Here is a 23,221-nt window from a genome sequence, read left to right as displayed (position 1 = left end):
TTGCGAGCAACTGTGTCCGAGCCAGGTACCTGTCACATACAGTGTGCGTCATCAGCAACATTCTGTTGCATTCAAATGGAGATGGGCGGGAACGGTGAGGAATGCTTGCGTCCAGCTTCAACCTCCTTTTCTTGTTCTGGACCGCTTTGTTCAACATAACTAGATGTGCAGCTCGGACCACCGGCTGACACCGATGCTCCGGGAAGCAACGAATTACTTGCTAACGACAAATCCGAAGACAGAAAGATGGCAACATGTGCTAGAAGCCATAAGGCTGAAGTACGATTAAGGTGGCAGAGGCGCTATACAGTGCGTTTTCTTGCTGTGAGGTGAAAGCGGTACTCTCTTCAACTGACAATAGCATACTGCGCAGAGCTTTCCCGCGGGATATCGTGGGGTAAACATGTATATCTTCGATCATTGCTCCGCGCAGCTGCTGCTACCGTGGTCACCTTTCGGGATAAGAGATACTCTCCTCTCCAGTCCCATGAGTGACTGCAATGCTTTAAGGACATGCCTGATGCGGTGATGAGTTCGCGCGTCCAAGACAAACTATGAAGGTAGAAGGAAAGCACCAAGTCGGTACCGAAAAACACTATCATAGCCACCACCTGTATCCGGAGGGGGACAAGGAACGGTAGAATTCAGTGCATGATTATCCACTATTGCAAGAAGAATATCGGCGCTGACAGCACCGCAGAACCAACCGCTCCCACAGAAGATCACGCTCAAATTCTTTACAGAGTCTTAACTGGTGCAGATGAAACCGGTTCATTGTTAAAGCCTCGAAGACCTCCGTTCCGCCCCAAGGTTCATCACAACTGCGTGTAAACTATCCTTGCTGCTTTGCTTTCTTTTCCTCCTTGCACTCGTCATGAGCACGTTTCCGCATCCTTCGCTTCTTTTTCTCCTCCCGTCTCCGCTGCAGATACTGGGTAATATACACATCTGCGAACGCCTGCTGCCTGAGAAGTAACAAGCAAATTGACACACGAGAAATCAGTTTGCTCGAGGTCTGCGGTGCTCACCTACCTCCAGAAACGGAACCAAGCACGGCACGCAGGAAGCTCAGAGCATACCATCTCGGTGAAGTATCGATGCAGAAAACACAAATAGCCCATTGCGAAACAACTGCAGACCAGCACGAAGAATTCCAGACACTGCATTTCAGAAATGGGTCGTGACACAGGTGCAGCGAGGGGCTCTCGGTGAGCGTTTAGGGCTGTATGAGTTCGAGGCCGTCGGCAGTCGAATGCCATTTTCACATGAAATACAAAAGATATCCGCTCTGGGCACTGGCTCGCTTCCGTCAACTGAGCCGCACTGCAACTCTCAGACGACCCTTCAGGTGCATGCCTGAACATCGCTCGCGTGTCTGGCATCACTTCAAAAAACATGTGCTCACAACCAATATTGTACGACGCAAAGAAGCTTTCGCCCCCCGTGCTACCCCCAAAACACAAACATTCGTCAAGGCTTTCCCAACTGCAATACTACTGCGGAGATAGTGCAACAGCAGCAAACCCGCGTTCCACGTTATTCGCCATCCACCGCACACGGCGGGATGTGCGACAAACCAGCGACCCGCACACATACGAGGATATGCTACCCCATTTGCACAGTACCATACGCTTAGGCCACGCAGATTTCAATCTCTTAACACCTGCTCCGCACGCCACACTCGTGCTCATTCTGTCACCTCGGGGGCGGCTTTTGGCCCCCCCTCGTGGCCTCGTCGCCGGCAGTACACAGTTCTGCCACCCCCTTCCTCTGCCTTTTACACGGCACGCACAAGGTACTACACTGTCTATTTCACACTTCAATGGACACGTAAGGAAATCAGCATGACCTACATCTCACGGGGCGCGTAACATTGCAGAACACTGGACCGCCCCCCCCCAACATCGCTGGACCTCCGCTAGCTTGCCACACAGAACCCTGCGGCCTGCATCTTCGGTATCAGAACTCCATGCAGCACAGCTCCGACCGAAGAGCCGTTGCTGTTTTCTAAGTGTCCCGGCGGAACCTGCTTTCCTTCCTCTGCTGGAACGATACAAAACATAGAACCAAGAGGACCCCTTGCTGCATCTATCAGTTTACTTTTCGTGTTGGCTAACTGAAACAGAAGGTTCCGCAGTGTCTCTACTGAACAACGGCGTAGGCCTCTCTACAGTGCGTGGTCCTCACTCTTGAAGTTCTTCCACGTCTACGCCAGGTGGGAGTCCGGACTCTGCCTCCTCAGGTCCTGGCCCGCCATTCGTCGGCCCACTACTGCCCACACTGCCTTCGCCGTATGTTCCATTGCGAGGATCTCCACGTAGATTCTTGCCATCCATGTTGAAGCCGTTTGCCGGTGTCGCAGAAGTGGACGCAGCCTCTACGGACTCATTTCCGGACGCACGACATGTAGATGCATCGCCGTCATCCGATCGTGACGGCTGCATCCCCGTAGCGCCCTTCAGAGCAGCACTCTCGTCCGGGCACGAGGCCTCACTTTCTACGTGCTCTGACTGTACGCTGTATGCTTCCCTCATGGGGCTAATCGCCCCGGCTGACCCGTCTCGCATCACGCCCTCGATCGACATATTTTCCTTATCTTCTTCTTTCTTTACCGCATTAACTGAGCTAGGGTTTTTCGGCGCGGAAACGAAAGAGGTTGCAGCGCGCAGCCCTTTCCCCCATTCAGTGTGTAGTTCGCCACCCATCAACGGGTCCTTCTTTTCCCCTTTCTCCATGATGAGGCAGGGATCTCCAGTGCCACAGCTACTGGACGCGATCGCGCGTTTCGAAGCAGAATGAGCAACAGAAGCTGCAGACAGGCTGCTGCCACTGCTAACTATGTCACCACCCAAACTCACGCCATTTGGCGCGGCTCGCTGAACAGATCCAGTAGCAGACGTGAGAACTCCAGACCCTGACACACTGGTCGTGGAAGACAAAGCCGCAGTGAGAGTGGGACGAGTTGACTGTGTGTCGTCTCCTGGTTCCTTGAAAGAGGACGTTGAACGAACAATCGCGTCTATACTCTTCTGAAGTGCTGTGTTCGACAAAACTTCGCGCAGGTCAATAGCCTGGCCGCAGGACGGACAGCCTCCCCCGGGTTTCTTTGAGAAGCCATTGTGGCTGGATCCGGCAGAGCTGCCCCCGAACGCGCCACCTGCCGCGCCGCCACGGGCCACGTGCAAGGCTCGCAGAAGACACCCTCGACAAAATGTCTCTCCACAGCACGGTGTCAACACCGGCTGAGAGAAGAGCAGGCTGCAGAGGGGACACTTCAGATGCGCCGCAACGTCGCTACTGCCCACGTGCCGCTCTATCTTTGTGTCTAGATCAGAGGAAAAATAGGACAGAGAAGAGAGCTGCTTCGCGTTCTTCATGACCGCAAATGACCCATCTGAACAGACACATGACAAAACAAAAACGAGGCACGCATCAGAGAGACGCACTCTCCTGAAAAAATGGTCGACGTCAACGAACCGTACAGAAGCACCGACACAGACGAACTACCAACAATCCCGTCGACGTTCATGTGCCATCTGTGGAAACAAATCCCTCCTGACACCCCCATGCCCGCGCGTGACGACCCACAGCTGCTTCACATTCTCGCAAATACACAGGCACACGCTCTCGCTGACCGTGTGCGACCCGCAGGGCCCTATTCGAAGAAATGTATATCCCGTGGTAGTGGCAAGGCACGCTTCTCAAAAAGCAACACCACAAGAAGGCAGAAGTACCGGCTCCTAGCTCTAAACCCACGTTTCGACACTTTCATGGCATACTTCTGCGATGCAAGAAAGGGGATCACGCTTCTGAATACTGTCAGGTCCCAAAGTCCTCCCCAAGCGCTCTGCGGGCGGCAGAAGACTACTTTTCAGGAGCTTAACGGGCATCTACCCCCCACCGGACAATTGCTCATGACTATGCAAGAGAGGTAGCCCGCGCAGCCACGGGAACCAAAACTGCGACACGCAGTGACGACCACAGCATGGGCGGTAGACCGCTACCCCGTACATCCCTAACTCAGATGAAAGAAGACAACGCGAGAGATATAGCTGTCCCACACATCCCCACGACGCGAAAATGCTACGCAAAAAAGGTGGAAGGTCAGAGTACTACCGATATACTGCCAAGCCCACGCACAACTATCACATTACACAACTGAAAAATTAGAGGCAATAAAAGCAGGGGGCCTTACAGCCACTCACGCACACACGCTCCGTCGAAACTATCTCCCAGGTCTGTATCGTGGGCGCATGCGCGGGGAATATCTCAACGTAAGCTCACAACCGTCCGCCATAACCCGAATGCCGCTTGACGGACCTAACGGGCACATCGCCTGCCGTCTTTCCTGTTCAACAACACGCCACGGCCGCGGAGTGCGGTCTCTCTGGGAGAGAGGAATCTTACCTTTCCTGATGTAGACCTCTGCATAGCGGGGGATCTCATCAACGGTGATATCCCGCAGGAAACTGCTGGGGATGCCGGTTGCAGGTCGGATTTTCTTTTGATGACGCGGGTCGTTGGATCGACTGCAGTTCCGGATGTGATGTCCTCTCTCTCCACACATGTGGCAAATGTAATCTTCTCCCACTGGGACATAGCCAGGCCCTCCAGGCACGTTGGACATGCCGAGACCCACAGCCCCTCCTCGTCCGACCGCATATGGCGCTCCGGCTAAGCCGCCGGCAGTCGCCGGCGTAAGTCCAGGCCCGTGCGTCCCCATTGGAGGGCCTTGGAGGCCTCGACCGACCCCAAAGCCCCAGCCCCGTCCTCGCCCGAAGCCGCCCGCGCCCGCGGGGTAGAACCCGCCCGAGAAGCCGCGGGAGCCATCTGCAGAACCAAAGCCGCCTGCTGCGCCACATGGCCCCGCAGAGCCCGAAGTCTGCGGCCCGCGGTGCTCTGCATGCTGTTCAATGACAGCTTGGAGAAGCGCTGCTTCGTCTTCCTCATCATTATTTCCTCTGTCCACGTCTTGCGGTCCTTCAAACGACGCTACTGGAAAGGACAAGGACGAATGCACTTGACCTGCCGACGCCTGAGGGCCTCCATACACAAAGCTGCTAGATGACGCTGCATCATTCGGACCGGCGCCTACGCCGGAACCTCTAGCGCTAGACAGAGCAGGACCGACTGGCCTGGAGACGGAGTCCAACGTCGAAGAGGCATCGCCACGGGACTCGCCTGGCGCCGACGAATGAGCAGGAATGTCACCGAGGCCCGGTTCTGTCTTTTGCTGCTGCTGCAACACACGGTCTGCGACCTCGAGTGCAGCCTTCGCCTCCGCTGCGCTCGTTCGCTGGAGCAACAGCGAGCACGGCCGTCGGAGAGGTAGGAGGTCAGACAGTGGCGTCGATGGATCAGACGCAAAGAAAAGGAGGGCGTCCAACTGCGGGGTTGCTCCCAGGCCCGTCTGTGCCTTCAGATGCGCGCGTATCTCACCGCAAAACACAGGCAGCGGCAGAGACAGAGGCGAATACGGCGTGTTGCTTCCTTTGAACCGCCATTGGACGGAACGTAGAGCCGACGAGGAAGCAACAGACACCATTGGATGCGTTGTCGAATATCTTTTTGCCTGGAAGCAAGATGCGGCACAAAATCACCCGCCGGCAACCGAAAAAGCAAATACTTTTAAACACAAGGGGTCACCGCGCCCGGCGACCCGAGAAAAGAAAACGAACGAAGCTCCAGATGTGATTGCATCCCTGCAGTGACACTGTGGTTCATAACTCACGAACACACCACATTTTCCCCTTCTATTCATACCATACGCTCAGAGAAAAAGCGCTAGTAAACAAAGCAAAAAGCCACGGAAACAGGGCACCCGGGTGTTCCCCGAGTGCGATCGTTTGGAAAAACACAAGAGACGCCGGCCGCACGAAAGTCACATGCCACCTTGTGCTTGTTAGGCCCGATTACGCGGAACTTGACGGCAAAGCGCGACGAAGTACGTTAGCACGTAGAATCTACGAAAATGGCGACACGAACCTTCTGACTTAGGAAATACACGTCGCCTGAAAACCCGTCTCCCAACTCATATGACGCCGCCTCTTGAAATGACACGAAAAGAGGTGACCCTTGTGAATGTTGGAGTCATTCGCTATCTGAGAAGAGACCTTTAAAAAATTGAGTCACGATGTGTTCGGGAAATGACGCGTCGCCCAGCTACGCCGTCAGATCGCCAAAGTGACAACGCGAACGGCTGCGTCGTCCAGTTGTCCGACGGCTTATAGTCGGAGCTACGTAACGGTGAGCGTTGGCGCTGTCCCTCGGGCAGTTCAGTCAGGCATGCTTGACAACAAGCTCCGAAAAAAGTATATCCATCTGAACACTTTGTAATAAAACACCAAACAACCACATAGGTCGGGTTAGCAGGGAATGAGGCTGCGCCTTCACCGCCGAAACTTTCTGAAGGGGCTGCGCGCACCGCACCGGACCCGGCGGGTCGAGACAACAGAGGAAAGACAGACTCTGTACACTGCTGCCCCGTGCGTCTCGGTTGGCCTACGGAAGGATGATTCCATGCAAATCAACAAAGTTTGGGCCTCGCTACGTCTCAGTACATCTCATGTTCTATGCCTCTAGGTAGCTGAGATTCCCAAGAGAAGCCTCCTGCCTTCGACGGAAGCGACTTGGCGACTCTGTGTCTCCTCCGTGTGTGCCACTACCGATCGTGGTGTCTTGATGTTTTGCGCTCTGCATGCCACAGAGACACAGCCGACTCGGAGTGCACCAGATCACAGCTTGTCCGTAAGTGATACCTGTTTGTTTTTTGTCCATTGCCCTTTCCACAGGGAGACGGTGCCGTTTGATGCTGCGTTGATTTGCGTGACGCCTTCGAACCACGTCCGTGCACCCTGTCTCCGGCCGGCTCCCATGCAGAGGAGGTTCGAAGAGCCTGCCTTCGCAGTGTTGATTTACATCCACTGGTCATTGCGTTTGGTTGTGGAAACGTGTACAGATTGAAGTTACTCGAAGTAACTGCGTCAGTTTCCTCTACCCGACGCTCTTGGAGACCCTATAGTCACTTCCTCTTCCAGTGGTCCGCGGCTTGTTCCCGTTGCGTGTGCAACTGCAGGAGTCCCCGAACAAGTCAGCCAAGTTCGGTCGCTTTTTGGGCTTTCCCCTCGCAACTGAAGCCTTTGCTGAATGGGATATACGTATCAGAACAAAGCGCAGACGCTTTATCGCCGCTGCAGACAGCGTGTCTGGATATAATCTTACACACGTGGTTGACACCCGGTGTGCATCTTCCCGCCCATGTTTGAACCGTAGACACACCACAAAACTCCCAGGCAACAGCAGTTCCGCTCACTGTTTTTCATTGCCAGCCAGTCTTCCACTTTGTTTGGTCAACTTCTCAAAAGTGTCCTGCGAACGCTTCGCGTCCTCGGCTCCTGCGGCTGAACCCATCTATTTTTGGTGATATCATGGTGCACCCTTGTTGCCCAGTGCCCGCTCTCCTCTCCCGCAGGGCGGGCGGGTTCTTCCGCCATGCACATCCCCTTTCTGCGTCTCTTGCTTCAGCTGGAGGTTCCACCCGGGGTCTCGTGTTTTTGGCCCTTGTGGTACTGAGCACCGCAGCACCGTTCACATTCCCATTTCGAGCGGGCATGCACCCTGTCTCCGCCCTCAACCCTTCAGCCTCTCCCTCGTCCCTACCTACAGCCTTTTCGTCTGCGCCGCACTCGGCAGTCGCGTCTCTGGCTTCTTTCAGAACGCTCACATCTTTGCCGCATGCCTCTCACTCGTTGCCTGTGGCGCCACACCGAATGACGCCTCAGTCTCCGGACCGGTTGCCGCCTGCCTTCGTCGCTTCGGAGGTGTCCGCTTTCGCTTCCCGGGCAGACGCCTCTGGGGCGGCAACGTCTCAAACTGCGTCGAGTGCGTCGTCGCGCCTGTCTGCCTCGGTGGCCTCGTCGGGCGCGGCTGGCATCGCCGCTTTTCAGCCACCGCGGATTCCGGTGTTTCGCGACCTGCCGACGTTCTCTGCGTCGGTTCTGTCGTCGGCTGCCGCGCGCGGAACTGACCGCGCCTGCTCTGCAAGATTGCCTGTTTCTCTGAACGCGGCAGCGGGGGCAGGGAAGGAGGGAGACACGGGTGTTTTCAGCTTCCCGGGACGAGAGTGTCTGTCGCCCCAGCAGCAGCACCGCGAGCTCGTGTCTCCGTACGTGGGTCAGATGCTCCTGGAGGACATGCTTGTGGGACGAATGCTGGAAGATGCATGCGCGCGTCTGTACTACATGGGGAAGACTGCCGGATTCGTTCACCTGTATACTGGCCAGGAGGCCGTCAGCTCTGGAGTCATCAAGCTGCTGCGGCGAGACGACGCGGTAGTGTCGACGTACCGCGACCACGTGCATGCCACGAGCAAAGGCGTGCCCGTCCGGGAAGTCATGGCTGAGCTTTTTGGCAAGGCGACCGGCTGCAGCAAAGGCAGGGGAGGCAGCATGCACATGTTTTCGAAGCCGCACAATATGATTGGAGGGTTCGCGTTCATTGGAGAGCAAATTCCAGTTGCTCTCGGATACGCCTTCAGCGCCGCATACAGGAGATTTGCAATGGGCGACAAAAACGACCCCAATGCCGACCAGGTGAGAAATAGGCTTGCCGCGACTTCGTTTTCGCCCTTCGCATGCCACCCACTAAGCTGACAACACAGAGACAGGAGGGGAGCCATGTTCTGCGTCGAGCGACGGCCTGTCTTGGTATCTGTTGCAGCCGCTGCGTGTTTCGGGGCGGTCAAGGCAGGCTCGCATGCGAGATGCCTGTGTTCAGGATTCAGACCACGAGGCGGCACGCCGTGGAACTGCGGTTTCTGGGGATACGGCGCAGCCTCTCTTGCCTATCTGCAAGACAGATTGTGCGTTGAAGGCAGCTGAGAGAGACGAGTCTCTTGTCACAAGTTGCACATCGGGTGCGGATTCGCCAGCCGTTGACAGCTCACCGGCAAAGCCGAGCGGTGCTGTGCCGGAGCTAAGTGCCGCGCTCAGTTCCATTCTCTGTGGCTAGCCCGCTCCTTGATCGTGTTTGCAGGTCACCGTGTGTTTCCTGGGAGACGGCACGACCAACATGGGTCAGCTGTATGAGGCGCTGAACATTGCTGCTTTGTCCAAGCTCCCTATCGTCTTCGTTGTTGAAAACAACAACTGGTACGTCTCTCGGCGAATACCTGCCGCAGCGCTTTGATGCGTGGACACCGCGTGATCGGACAGCCAGCACAATGTGCCTTCTGCGGGCCTTGTTATACGACGCTTCGATTCAAATTCTCCGAGGCTGCCGTTTTCTTTCTCTCCCCTGCAGGGCTATCGGAATGGCAGCGCAGCGGAGCACTGCTATTCCAGCTGTTTGGCAGCGTGCGGAGTCTTTCGGTGTCGCCGGTGTCGAAGTAGACGGCATGGACGTCCTAGCCGTGAGAGGCGCAGCCCGCCGGGCAATCGACCGCGCGCGCCGAGGAGAAGGGCCTACTCTCATTGAGGCACTTACGTACAGGTTCAGGTGCGGCATGTCGCAGACGATGGAGACCGCTGGGACGACACGAAAGAGCTCTGCACAAGCACGGCCTAGCAACGGCACGATGTAGAAGCTGCGAATAGTTGTGCTGATGCTGCCAGTGAGCCGCACTGGAGCGGAACCTCCGCGGAAGCAAGCGGCTGGGCATTAACCGGCAGAGTGGATGCCAGTGGTTTCAGCGTGGCTGCTTGTGTGTGAACTGGCCAAACTCGTTCTGGTCGGGTGTTTCCGGTCGGTGGTCGCATGCGCAGAGTGCACACACGTGTGCACCGAGCCGACAGAGAAGCAATGAGCACTTCATTGCTTCTCTGTCGGCTGGGTGCACTTCCACTGTATGCTAGTCGTTGCCTTGTGCGGAATATGCTGTGCTCACAGGGGCCACTCAGTAGCAGATCCAGACGAAATGCGGGCAGTCAAGCAGAAGGAAGCTTGGGTGGTCCGGGACCCGATTAAATCCTTTGAAGAGGAACTCAAGCGCCTCGGTTATGCGACCGACGAGACAATCGCGGCGACTAGGGCTAAGGTACTGGGTCAGACTACGTCGCTGTTGCCTTTCTTTGGATTTTGGATGCCCTTTTATGGCGTGCTGCCGGAAGGAAATGAATGACAGGGTCACGGTCACAGCGGGGAGGGAGGAGACGCGATATTACGGCATAGAGCACTATGGTCGGGAAGAAACAAGTCCGTGGGGCAGGCAGGATGACGACGGTCCTCCGCTTTCCGCCACATGAAAAATCCAATACGACGCTGTTGTTTGCCCTCAGGTGAAAGCGCTAGTTGACGATGCTGTGAAGTTCGCAGAAACGAGTCCGGATCCAGACGTTCAGGAATGCGGGCAGTTCATTTTTGCACCGCCATACGCAGACGCAGGGAAGCCCGAGCCGATGACAAAAGAGCAGCTTCACGAGTATGCTGTGGCGCTCAAGCAGGAACTAGATTTCAAAGCCCGCGTGAGAGCGGGGGATAAGACGCCCCAACCGTCTGCCCTTCAGAACCCGAATCCACCCGTCGTGATTGACTAGAATTATTTGTTTTCCCACTCTACAGAAGACGCAGGTGCGCGTCTGCCGACGAGAGACTACCACACGGGTGCTACGCCCTTCAGAAATCTACCAGTGCGTAGGCTGCAGCCGAGCTCGCAGTGGATGGCATTACTGCCGAGCGCCAGTAACTCCTTGCTGTGTGAATCGGCTCTCCACCAAATATCTACGCGGGGGCCCCCGTCACGGGATCGCGGCCAAGCGTCGTGCCGTTGATCCACTTCAATGTGAGAAGGATGTAGACTGACAGGAGTTTCATCTCCACGCATCCTGCACGCTGGACCGAGAGTCGCATCCGGCTGGAGATTTCAAGGGCATACCATCGTCGCTCTCAGGCACAGAGAGCCTGGAACGCGGTCGGCTATGCAAAATAACGCAGAGCCAGGTCCGTGCAAAGTTTGCACGCTTGTGCGCCCTGCTCGTCAACAAGGGTAGACAGGCGCTTTCTACTCCTCTCCTGTGGTTCCGGCTCATTCTGAAGCGTGTTTGACCTCCCGAGCCTCATCTCTTCCTGAGAGTAGCTCCAGCTCTCTGAGCAATAGCTTGTTTGATACGTGAGAAGGAACCGGACGTCCACCCCCGGTCAAAATTTGGAAATCGATCCTCTTAGTCCTCCACGTGATCTGTGATTCTAATGCATCGCGGGGCGCTATCGAGTACCTCTCACCGAGGCGTTTCGGCGCCAGAAGCCTTGTGTTGCAAGTGTCCGGTTACCGTGGGGTCGTAGGCTGTGTTTCCGACTTGTGCAGAGAGCCTCCTGCGGGGGCGGGGCCGGCGACACCTGTCGCCGGCCCCGCCCCCGCAGGAGGCTCTGTTCGCAGTCGCGTTTCACTGCCCGGTGTTTTCCCGTGTAGATGCAAACAGACCGATGCCTTTTGCCGTCAACATGGGTATTCGTCACCGAAAAACCGTTGTAGATGCGCCTTGTGCCGAGTCACTCGCCACGGGAAGCTAGCGGACTCGGGTGCCGCACTGCGTTACTCAGTGCACGATCTGGAAACCTCCCTGGAGACCCTGCTTGTGAGACAGACATCAGGCCTACGGCAAGCACAGCCTATACAATGACACTGCGCTGGTGTATATTTAGAGGCACAAGACCGCCAGATATGCTACAATCTGGCAATATCTAGTGCTCTCGACGGCGTCAATTACAGCAAAGGCGGCGTCACTCGATGCCGCGTCTGCCGCGGGTGAGGATATTTACGAGATTTACTCTATCGTCGTTTACAGAATGCGCCAACGCCAGCGTTGTCTCCTAATACAGCCACGAAATGCTCACGCGGACAGTGCGCAGCCCTAACAACTCACCTCGTGTGGCAGACAAAGCACTGAATTCACTTGCAGCTGGACGCGCGACTGCACGCTCGACAGGTAATTGGGAAGAAGGAATTCGACGGCGACCGCAGGTGTCCGTCTTTTAGCTCGCTGCTTGCACGAATCACCACGCTGTTGCCTGCAACAACACAAGCAAGGCTAATAATAATCAATTATTGCCACTGGCATGCACGCTTTCAACTACTGTCTGCGTCATGCTGTGCAGATGCAAGGAAGGAAGCCGGCCAATATTCGAGGATTAGCCCCACAAGTCGCCTCTCGCCTAGATGGTACGGGATGTACGGAGTTGACGGCGCGTGGGGACCGGCCGCTCTTTTCGCAGCCTCTTCATGCATGGGCCTGCTTTGTGAATTTCCTCTTTTCTGTCAGGCGGGAGATTTCGAAAGGGGTGGGGGATCTTCGCCACTTTCTTCGTGAAATTCTGTCCGCTTACTGGACTTGTGCAAGCGCGTAGTATTTCCGACGTCCGGCAGTGCGCACCCCTCGAGTGTCCCCTTTTTTTCTTCCTCCTCTTTTGCACAATGCCGACGTCGTTTGGAAAGCGCGCGCGTACGCGCAATAAGTTTTCGAAGGCTTTCCGCCGCCACGGAATGCCAGCCGTGTCTCGTTTGTTGGTGATTCACAAGAAAGGAGACTACGTCGACATTGTGTGCGACCCCTCCATTCAGAAGGGCATGCCCTACTCCTACTACCATGGACGAACGGGGATTGTCTTCAACGTCACGCAACGGGCTGTTGGCGTGGAAGTCAACAAGGTCGTCGGAAACCGTGTGATTAAGAAGCGTATCCATGTTCGCCTGGAGCATGTGCGCAAGTCCCGCTGCAACGAGCAGTTCCTTAGACGCGTGAAGGAGAACGACGCCGCCCATCACGAGGCTCACTTGAAGGGCACCAGCATCAAGACAAAGCGTCAAATCGAGGGACCCAAGCCCGGCTGCTTCGTGACTGGCCCAATGGAAGTCCTCGAGGCTGCGCCCTTCGTTGAGTCCTACTGAGCAGAAGGACTTGTCTCTGCGTCGTGCAGGGTCATTCTGTCGCGTGCGATAGCGCGGCCTGCTACGTCCTGGAACGAGTCCCCCCTTGGCAAACGAACAAGCCCGGCCTTGTACAAACTCCCAGCTGAGGAAGTGTCAGCTATCGCCGTCATGCTTGCTCATGTTCTGACGTGCTGCCGTCTATTTCGGTTGGGAGGTGGAAGTATCGCTGGCCTTGTTCTTAGGGGGGGGCACGGTTTCTGGTGTCGTCTGCCGTCGTGATCAGCTTAAAGGGAGCGAACGTTGTTGTGGGGATAACTCTCTTGATCCCGGCCGGTGGATGTGTGTCTGAGTGTAGAAGACTTGAGGTGTTACAATTCTCAAGAGACTAGCTTTCAGCTAATTGTTGCCAACCGTATCATTCCGGCTACAAAACCACGCTAAGGGCATGTGCGGGGTTGACCGTCGGCGTGTCCCGGCCTGTTGGACCGCATTGCTTTTCCAACAGTAGTTGCTTCCCAGTCACAGGCTGCTCGGCTTGCAACACCTTCACTCGTTTCAGCCCCGGATTTGCAGGTGGCTGTAACTGTTCATCGGCGTAGTCTAGCAGACGTGACCCGCTGCGGGGGCACGTATAGATCATGACGTTTCGAGGGTCTCTGCGATAGCAAAGAGCGATGGCAGTAGCCTTTTGTCAATATTATCTCTATTTCGCCACTATCACTAAGGTCCGCGATCTCATTCGAAACATGCAGTTGTACACTCAGCTCAGTGATGCACTTTGCTTTCTCGTGAAAAAAGAACGCGGACCCCACTGTTGACGGAAACATCCGGGCCATGAGCTCAAAACCGGCAACTGCACTGTAGGTTGAGTAGCAGTCCCTACGCGTTCACTTACATGCTTACAGAATTCACTTCTCTGAGCCTCAGGTCTTAATCGGGTACACACATATGGCCTCGGAAATACAGTGTTGCTGCCCTCTCGTGCATCGCCACGCGAATCGCACACGCTCGACGGCAAGCTGTGAAGATACATGCTTTTTTGTGTTTTCCTTGAACAGAGTTGTCACGGCCGCTAATGTAAGCCCCGCAACTCACCGAAGGTTTCGAGAAAAAAAGCCGACGACGGGGCTCGAACCCGCGACCACGAGGTTAAGAGCCTCGCGCTCTACCGACTGAGCTACATCGGCACTTGACCTGCCTGAGGATCCTTGTGTAGTGCACGGCTCCTTTCATAAACGAGAAACACATCACAACGTAATGATTCCCTACAGTCGACTGCCACTTTTCCACGGCTAACCAAGACATATACGAGGAATCAGGATTTTGGAACTCCCATATACACGACTGAAAACCTAGCTTTTGCGCGTGGCTTCTCTTTCGGAGCAAGTCCGCTGCGGTTTTCACTAATGCATCGGAAGCTTCAGTCGCGGGTTTAATGCGTGGCACTCATATCTGCACTATTCACGGGATTCATTTTGTACGAGAATGCCTCCAGAATACCTCTTGCAACTCAAGCTGAAGGGTGAGAGAGTACGTCGTTTCCGCTGGTAACCTAGTACAGTGACTACGCCAGAGAGCACAGGGCGGCGTTCATTCCTTGTCCTCGTTGGGCAAGGTGCATTATGTGGTATCTGAATCGCATGAATCTCTTCTATATCCGCCGGTTATATTATGTAGTGCTTGTATCGCCTGAACCTCTTCAATGTCCAACGGTCGCCTCATGCGAGTGAACCGGCAGCACCTAACGCATGAAATAGTTGGTGCGTGGTGTTCGCAATAAGGCGCGCGCGTTCAGCGGAGAAACAGCCCGAGCACCGGTCTGAAAACGCGGGCACGCTTTCGCCTCACATTCCTTGCTGCCCGCCGTGCTCGGCTACCGCCCCTTGTACGCGACTAATATCTTCCACACTCCACGATCCCGTGTGCGTCACATCCACCCAGAACATCAATTGACCTAAAGCGGGACAAGCTGATTCCGCTCTGCCTTGTCTGCCTTGACGGCTCGAGTGCTCAGTTTTGTTACCAGTTCGAATGGTGCTGTTAGCCTCGCCAGTGAAGTGGTGCGGGGACTGCTGGCCCTCTCCCATACAGCAGTCACCGTTTGTTTAAAATGGATTTCACCCCTTTTTTTTAGGAATTGAGCTTCATTTCGGTCGCCGTAGAACGACGCAAGTACGTCTGAGGACCGGAGCGTGCCACAGACATACACGGCCTTCCGAATTCACGCGGGCACTTGCTCAAGTGCGACTTTCCGTACTTTACACTACCGGGTGGAAATGGAAATAAGCATTGCGAGGAACTGGCAGTTTCCAGAAAAGAACGAGGCCATAGTAGCGAGCCCTCGTTTGGTAGCTACGCGACAGGCATTGCACGCGAGAGACACTGTACATGACAGTGAACCATGCAGTGGAAAAAACCGAGGCGACCCTTGGCGATTCAGAAGAGTACCACGCAGTACGGGCGGAGGGGCAGTGGCGCTATATTACGACCAGTAGAAAATGTGGAGATCACACGGTCGAGCTCTTCGCGCCGGGTCGCCTGCGAGCCCGCTGAGCACGAGGGGAACGGATACCAGGCTGGAAAATTCACGGCGCTACAGGACAACGGTTTCAAATAGCTGTATCACGGCTCGCTTCTCCCTGTGCCGCAGCGCTGGCTCGTTCTGAAAAGCGTGCATCCTCTTCACGATAGCTTCACGCCTCGACCTGCCCTCCCTCGTTTCCTCCCTTACACTCGTTCCCGCCACACAGAAATGCGTCTTCGAGAGCTAGAACACGTGACTCAAACCGCGCATGCAGCTGTCTCCACAGCTTATCAATGTATGTGGACTCACGGATATGTCGAAGCTGGCACGCGAACGCACCGGCACGTACAAGTTGCTGTGAATGTGTTTCTGCATCAGACTTCGCCACCACTCCGTTACACACCGCGAGCAGAATCGCTGGACGCGGCGCCGACGGATCCGTTCTTCAGTGCAGGGTAAACAAGGAAATGCAATCTCCTCGACTGAAATTAACGACAGCAAGCACATGCATCAGTTGCCTGCGGAGATGCCAGGTCGCCCTCCCTGTTATACGACAGCCACTGCGCTGTCGCAATCAAGCGACGCCAATGGAAGCACTCACACCAGAGAACATGTTTGCCCCGGAGAACGCATCAACTTGCTGGCTTCACTCTCCGTCCTTTATCCATTTGATCCGGCGGCCATCTTCCCATTCGCCGTTGCGTTGTTCGTTCTTTGCTGAAGGACACCGGATGCACACAAGGCAGTGCCCGCATACAGACTTGCAGGTAACTGGAGGCCTGCGTGCAATCCTCCTCTACGCAAGGCGTTTACGACTCTGCGCTCCTCTTCAGGGACGAGACTGAGGACGCAGCACTCCACAGATTATAGTTTGCGCATTTGCAGACAGCCGCGCACATGATGAAGAAAACGCCACATGCAAGTATGGCAGCTGTCGGGACGTTCGGGCCTCACCTGTGATGTACGTTCCCCGGCCGTGCTGCTTCCCGTTCCGCCAGTTTCCGATGTATTTCCTGCCGTCGGGCCACGAGAAGGTGCCCTGGAAGCGAAAGACACACCAGACGCGAGAGCAGGTGCGGTGCTGAGCCGTGAGTCGCCCGCGAGTTGCACAACAGCACGTCAAAGCTCCTTAGAGATGCACTCGACCCGGACGCGAACTGTCTTCGCCACAGCGCACGCAGACGGAGGGGGGGGAGGACTCAGCCGGCTGGGAGACTACTGCGCGTTCATGTCTGCGCGTCTTGGCGCGCATGCTTGCTCAGAAGTGGCCTCCGAACCCGCATGCAGCCTCACCTTGCCGTCTTTCTGATCGTGGCGGTAGTCACCCTGGTAGACGCGGCCGTCTGCCCACTGGAACTTCCCTTGACCGTGCATGCGGTTCTTCTCCCACTCGCCTTCGTACCGCCGGCCGTCCGCCCAGCGGTAGACCCCGTAACCGTGGATGTCGTTGTTCACGAAGTCGCCTTCGTAGACGCTTCCCTGAAACAGAAACCACGCACTGAGCCACATGGATATGTCGCATCAGCCCTGCCCCGCGATAGGGGCTCCAAGAGACAAACAGCCACCGCCACCAGAGGCGCACGTACGCCTGCGACCCCCCCCGCCAAGCCACACAGGACCAGCCAGCCACATTCTCTGCGACGCCGCTCGAACAGCGCCAGTGGAAACGTTGACACTGAACGCTCCTAAACGAAGACCTTTGAGCGAAAACGCGCCCCTTCCGCCAGCTGCGAAGACTCGACAGCGCCACCGTGATGGCAACCGGCTTGAAGTCTACGCGCCTTCCCGATCCTCCCCCCAGAACGGACGCTCAGAGCTGCTGGCAGTCGCCCTTCACATCTGAGAGTGCCCCTCCCCCACCCCCTCCTCCCCCCCCCCCCCCCCCCCCCACCCCGCCAGCTGCTTAGGGCCTCCCATTTTTGCAGCCGAGACAAATCGCAGATGAAGCCTTCGCATGGACACGCCTCGCCCGATGCCGTGGCTTCCCTGCCGCGTTTCGCGAGCTACACGCCGGGCGAACACGCAAGACTTACGTCTGCCCAAGAGAAGGTGCCCTTTCCGTGCTTCTTCCCGTTGCTGTACTGGCCTTCGTACTTGGCTCCGTCAGGCCACTGCTCGGTCCCCTGGCCGTGCTGTTTGTCTTCATACCACTGGCCTTCGTACCTGACACACGGCGCACACGTGAGACACGAGGAGGAGCTCTTCGCTGCGCAGTCGGACATGAACGTTGAAGAGTCACATGAAGTGCCGGCAGAAACCAGAGAGCACCTGAGAAGCCCCAGCAGAAGATTCACGCCGAAGAACGCCGCGGAACTCGCACGACTCGTAGATATTAGAGCCACAAGGCGCCGCAAGCATTTCGCCTCTGCCGCGCTACTGCAGCCTCCCAGGCTGGAGAGGCCGCGCGTAGAAAGAAACCATTTCCGAATCCAGGCTGTGTGTAGATTGATTCGTGCCTTCCGAGGGCCCAGACAGAGGAGGCGCGTGTCATTCGTTTGCCGCACCACGCTTCATAACAGCCACTGCTTCGGACTTCCGGCGGCGTTTCGCGAGTCCGGAGGGACATACTTAGATCCGTCCGCGTGGTTGTAGACGCCGTAGCCGTGAGCCTTGTCTTCGAACCAGTCGCCGAAGTAGACGTCGCCGTCCACTGCACATGAGCACAGAAGAAGGAGTCCGGAAACAATACGCAACGACGCCAGAAATACCCGGGCCGAGAGGTTACCGTAAAGACTTGTTACTGGAACGTGAAGACACTGACGAGTGCTCAGGCGGGCGAGCGGCGACCACACAGACTCCACTAAACCATCGCTGAAGAGACATGAAATTCTTCGCCAGCGACGCCTGCAAGGGCCAGACACCACACTCCCTCGGCGCTATCGGCTAAACGGACCCATGGGACTGCAGAGCGCTCATCACGCGTGAGGCGTGAGCCGCCACCTCTTCAGCCACCCACAAGTACGGGAATACTCGCATGTGCACACGGACGTGCTGTCATACAGGAGCCGCACACAACATCCGCGCTTTACTCGACCACATCTACTCTGATGTATGCACGCATAGATAACGGTACGCATATTCAGCAGGCGCGCATAGGCATCCGCGCCTGCGACATACTCGCGAGCCCACGAACGTGCACGAAGCACGCACGCGGTCCACATACACGATGAGACCAACGCACACATCGAAAGGCAACAATACGAATACGTTCTTACGCAGTTAGCCTGGCCAACGTGAGGTAGACAAAACAGGGTTTTGTGATGTGCTGCTGGTTCTCCAGCCACTACTCTGCGAGGTGCAGATATATCCACACATATCTACATCGCCACACAACACGTAACCTATTCACAGACAGCACGTCCTGCCGAAATCAAACGCCACCGCGGCACTCCTTAAAGCTTGGCTCCTTACCATGAACGAATTTGCCTTTCCCCTGGGCTTTGTCATTTACCCACTGTCCCTCGTAGCGTGCTCCATCATCCCAAATCTGCACGCCGTAGCCGTCTCGAACATCGCCCTAGAAACAAACCAGCACGCACCGAAGCGCAGTGGAAGCGCGTCCACCGTGCGACTCGAAAAAAAGTGTCCCGTTCGATCCCTGTCCAGCGCATAACTTCTTTTTGCATGACGTGTCACGAGAGGCAGGGTACTCCACAGAGTCGCTTGCAGACACGCGCGCGTATACCAACACCTGCATGCGTGCATGTCTATACATATGTTGAGAGGCAGCACTTGTTGGCATTCATGGAGCGCGAGAGAAGACGGTTCATTTTTCGACAGGAGAGGAAGGAGACACGTTGAGGTGTAGAGGAAGCGCACCATCCACTCTCCATTATAGACGGCTCCATTCTCGAAAGTCACTTCGCGCTTCTGGCGCCCGCCGCGGCCGCTCTTGCCGAAGCCGTGGCCCTTTCCATCCTAAAGGGAAAGCTCACAGGACAGCCAGGAGAGAGATCCGAACTGCACCTCTCGTCACGTTTGCCCGCGCCCTTTTCGTCACTTCTCAGGGATCACGGACGCCCCTTCTGCTAGAACTACGATGCGGGGAAGAACCCTTTGTGTGTGAGACACTGAAACACAGCGCATGCGACGACACACTACAAGCTATTCAAACAAACGGCGTCTCTCGCCATGTCCGACTCAGTGTTAGACTAGGCGCCGCTTGGGTTCCAAAAACAAGCATGAACGTCCCGAGCGAGAAACACGCCTCGCTGTTTTCCGCTCCACTGTCAAACCCCGGAAAGTCGCGAATATTTGTCTGCCTTGCATGGCTTCAGTCCTCCCCCTTCTGAACTATCAGGCTCTCGCACAAAGCTGCCTGAAATCCGCTGTCTACACATGCCTACATATGGGTAAACAATGTGACCTCTCCACGGATACAAGGTTATACGCAAAAGGTCTCGTCATCTACAGCCATAAGCGAACAAGCGGACGTATACATATGCATATATATATATATATATATATATATATACTTGCATACACAGGGGCTATGTTCGTATATACGTGTCCACATTTGGGAATTGCATTTATACGCGCATGAGGAAGGAAGCGATACAAAAGTACAACGCCCCCCCCAACCAGAGCTTGTCGGCTCGCTGTAAAATCCATCTGCCGGACTACGAGCAGGAACTCACCTGGCCAAAGGTGAGCTCATCGTTCGTGTCGCCCGTGAGGCTTCTTGGGCACGAGCAATTTCCCATGGTCGCAGTTGAAAAAGGACGACGCAGGATGAGAAAAAAGCTCTATAAAACACCACGTCCACCCGACCGAAATGAACGTTGTTTGCGACACAGATGGTTTGACGGAAGCGCGTAAACGGGAGGAAAGAAGTGGAAAGGGAGAGTTAGAGACTTTGGACGGTGAGCAACGTGATGAGAGTCGCCTGCTTCTCCTGTACAGGGCGAGGACTGAGGGCTACAGATGTTTTCTGCCATGTGCAGCACCGGCTCATGCGAGTTCGACACCTTCCACCTTATTCTGTGCTTGTGCCCAGGGATTTAGGCAAAGGACGAAGTAGGAAAAGCCGAGCTCCAGTCTTCACGAAAATGATACAGAAACGCGACCGGTGAATGCTTCCGGTTGAAGACGACGGCCAGACTGACGACAGTTCCGTTTTCCGAGGCATACAAGAGACACCCTGGCATGCACGTTCGGTTATAAGGGCGGAGAAAATGATGCCCCTGTAGAAAACGGTAAAAGCGGATACAACTAAAAGGTGGACACGAGAAGGTTGACTCGGAAAACAGAGCCTCAGGGCAAGAGCTGCTTCGTGGCCGAATTCTTCCTACAGACAGTAGAGAGATAGCTTGCGGGGCAGATTGGACAAGAGTACACAGACAACAACTCCTTCAAAAAGCCGGCCGTTTCCGGAAGATTTACGGGCAAGAAATGCCTTCAGTTGCGGCAGTCGGGGAGTGACAGGGAGGAGAGAGGTAATGGCGGAGTGAGTGGCGTGGCAGCCTCTCACGTGCCGACGGATTTTTGAACAAGGATCGCCTGATACAGAACGTATTCAGGCCGGGTACCGCTGTCTCTGTGTACGAAAGAATGTACGGTGCCGCCGCTTCTCGCAAGAGGGAAATGGCGGAAAATTAAATATGCTTTTCTGAGTTGCTGCGATTTCTCACGTGGTACATGGACTGCAGCAGGACACAACCTCCATTTCCCGGAACTCCGTTCTTTTTTGCCGTGTCAGCGAAAAAACCTCTGCTTAAGATACAGCATACGACACGAAAAAGGGAAGGAGTATACTCTTTGATCCCTTTCAGACTTCCAGAAGTTCAAGAACGAAACAAAATGCCCAGCTCCGTCGCACCCACAAGGTCACCGGTGTGCGCCGTACATACATGTCAACATTAAGCAAGTCGGTGTCAGTGTGTGCACCAGCGCAAAGCAGGCTCAGCTCTGCAAATAGACACACGCATCTGCCTGGAGATGCCTACACGGGAAGTTCGACCACAAATCTGTGAAGAGCCAGACGCACAAGCTCAATGGCATACGGAAGTGCGCGGATGTGCTTGGGACGTGTTGAGCAAAAGAAACGAGACGCGCGTAAGGGCAAGTCTGGGACAGACGGAGAGAAATTGGCTCGACCGGTTTTTCGAGGAAAAACACCACACAAACGTCACCATACCGTGCCGCTGATCCTCGTCCTTCACGGGGCATTGGTCTGGGAGAAGAGCGATCAATAAAGAGGGAGCAACACGCGCCGCAGTGTGCTGGGTTCCTTCGTGACGTTTTCGTGTTGCTGCCGTTCTTTTTGACAGAGGGACAGCGTGGCTGTCAGCACCAGTTCTGCCACCAAAACATGCCAGGAGCCCTCCACTAGTTGAAAACCAAGCCGCAGTACCAGGCAGAAGAGCGCAGACACACTTCGGCTTATATGCGACGACTGATGCGGTCACCGCCGCCGGGCCCTCCAGAGGACACTACTTGCCTTCTCCGTTACATGGTTACTATTCGAGGAAGAAACGTAACATCAAATCCGTTTTAAACCTGGAGGCAAGGCACATGAAGGGGAGTTCGCTGACCCTGTCCACCTGATTAAACCGTACTATTTCGCTTCTTTACTAGCGTACGGCAGCGCAGAGCGGGCGCAGGTAAGTACAAGCGGAGCTGTCCACAGATGCGCCATGCACTATTGCCAAAGAATCTACACAATACGGTGCTGAGTAATAAGGTGCCAGGGGCAGGAGCTTTCCCCGACCATGAGTCCAGCGATAATCGGTATGCGTAAGCTCGCTCTGTGGGCGTCCACGACGTGCCGTAACATGGCAGTGCACCGAATCCGTCCACGATGATACGACGCAGCTGGAACGTACCCGCAGCTTCGTTGCCTCCACTATCCCTTGAATTATGCCTCGAAAGATCACCCCCCGAAGTGCATCCTACTTTCTGTCGCAGGAGACTGCGACATTCGCGGCATCGTTGCCGTCAGCGCGCACTCACTCTGGATGGCATTTACGCGCGTTTACGTGCGATCCGCCGGCCCAGAACGCGTCACCGACACAGCCTCTACCCCACCGGGCTTGACTCGGCTGGAAAGAACCTCTGCCGTGGTACCGCGCAGGTACAACTAACTCCGATGCGTTTCGTTGTCTTCTTGACACCCGTTTTGCATGACCTTGGAGGAGCAATAGGAACCTGCTGCCGCACCCGCTCGCACGCGGTTCATGTAGCACTCCCTCTGAAAACCTTCCAGCACGCGAAACGGCACGAGGTATTGCAAGCTGTCTAGGACCGCAGAAGACGGGGTTTCGCGCCTTCCTGGCCTGTGAGCCGTTCGGTCGTATCTCCCGCTCATTCGAACGTAAACCATCTCCTATGTTCACTGCGTCTTTCGAAAAAAGCATGAGAGAGCCAACAAGGATTAGGGACTGAAACTTGCGCAGTCCCCCCCGGAAGAAACTGGTACGTCCCGTCGCGGCATTGAACTACAGAGATCAGGGGCGACCACCACCTACAGAGTGAACTGTGGCCCTTGCATCCCGTGTATCGAGACGCATTTCGTGTTGCATCCTCACACACCAGAGAACTTTTAGTGGGGCCAGTGCCTGCGTCCCATACACCTGTTTATGTAATTAGGAGCGGGTTGCGCAGCATTGTTTGGCGTTTCAATAATCACAACGCCAAGCGGCCCCATAACATCTGTCCGAGACCCAGTATGAACCTCCACGATGCAACACGATACGCAGTCAATCGCTGATCCTCTTGAATTCCTTAAGGTCTCGGCCCCTTTAGACCCACGCTGCTCAGACCATCCGCAAGTGTCACAGGCGTGTTGCGGCGATCCGAGGTGGTTGCCGTTGCCGACGACAATATTGACGCGCGCC

At 55.6% G+C, this 23,221-nt stretch overlaps 4 protein-coding genes and 1 non-coding gene across 5 annotated transcripts; 2 read left to right on the top strand and 3 right to left on the bottom strand.

Annotated features, from left to right (window-relative positions):
* Positions 1-832: 832 nt before the first annotated feature.
* BESB_006810 (uncharacterized protein) lies at positions 833-5,545 on the bottom strand (the record flags this gene model as incomplete). The annotated part of the gene is made up of 3 exons (XM_029359436.1): positions 833-965; positions 2,188-3,394; positions 4,408-5,545. The coding sequence occupies 3 exons, from the start codon at positions 5,543-5,545 to the stop codon at positions 833-835; spliced, it is 2,478 nt and encodes an 825-aa protein (XP_029222349.1).
* A 1,882-nt stretch (positions 5,546-7,427) lies between these two features.
* On the top strand, positions 7,428-10,532 carry BESB_006800 (pyruvate dehydrogenase complex subunit PDH-E1Alpha; the record flags this gene model as incomplete). The annotated part of the gene is made up of 5 exons (XM_029359435.1): positions 7,428-8,591; positions 9,034-9,149; positions 9,301-9,495; positions 9,886-10,033; positions 10,275-10,532. The coding sequence occupies 5 exons, from the start codon at positions 7,428-7,430 to the stop codon at positions 10,530-10,532; spliced, it is 1,881 nt and encodes a 626-aa protein (XP_029222348.1).
* A 1,874-nt stretch (positions 10,533-12,406) lies between these two features.
* On the top strand, positions 12,407-12,880 carry BESB_006790 (ribosomal protein RPL21; the record flags this gene model as incomplete). The annotated part of the gene is made up of 1 exon (XM_029359434.1): positions 12,407-12,880. One exon carries the CDS (start codon positions 12,407-12,409, stop codon positions 12,878-12,880), a length of 474 nt encoding a protein of 157 aa, XP_029222347.1.
* A 1,096-nt stretch (positions 12,881-13,976) lies between these two features.
* BESB_011580 lies at positions 13,977-14,049 on the bottom strand. Its single transcript has one exon. It is a non-coding gene; the product is annotated as a tRNA-Lys (tRNA).
* A 1,983-nt stretch (positions 14,050-16,032) lies between these two features.
* Positions 16,033-20,089, bottom strand: BESB_006780 (putative phosphatidylinositol-4-phosphate 5-kinase; the record flags this gene model as incomplete). The annotated part of the gene is made up of 8 exons (XM_029359433.1): positions 16,033-16,103; positions 16,341-16,425; positions 16,680-16,865; positions 17,420-17,549; positions 17,955-18,036; positions 18,798-18,903; positions 19,206-19,304; positions 20,024-20,089. The coding sequence occupies 8 exons, from the start codon at positions 20,087-20,089 to the stop codon at positions 16,033-16,035; spliced, it is 825 nt and encodes a 274-aa protein (XP_029222346.1).
* Between the last annotated feature and the right edge of the window lie 3,132 nt (positions 20,090-23,221).

Source organism: Besnoitia besnoiti, chromosome I (assembly GCF_002563875.1).
Source record: "Besnoitia besnoiti strain Bb-Ger1 chromosome I, whole genome shotgun sequence".
NCBI lineage: Eukaryota > Apicomplexa > Conoidasida > Eucoccidiorida > Sarcocystidae > Besnoitia > Besnoitia besnoiti.
The sequence above is the reverse complement of the archived record's forward strand: the minus strand, read 5'-3'. Positions and strand labels throughout refer to the sequence as shown.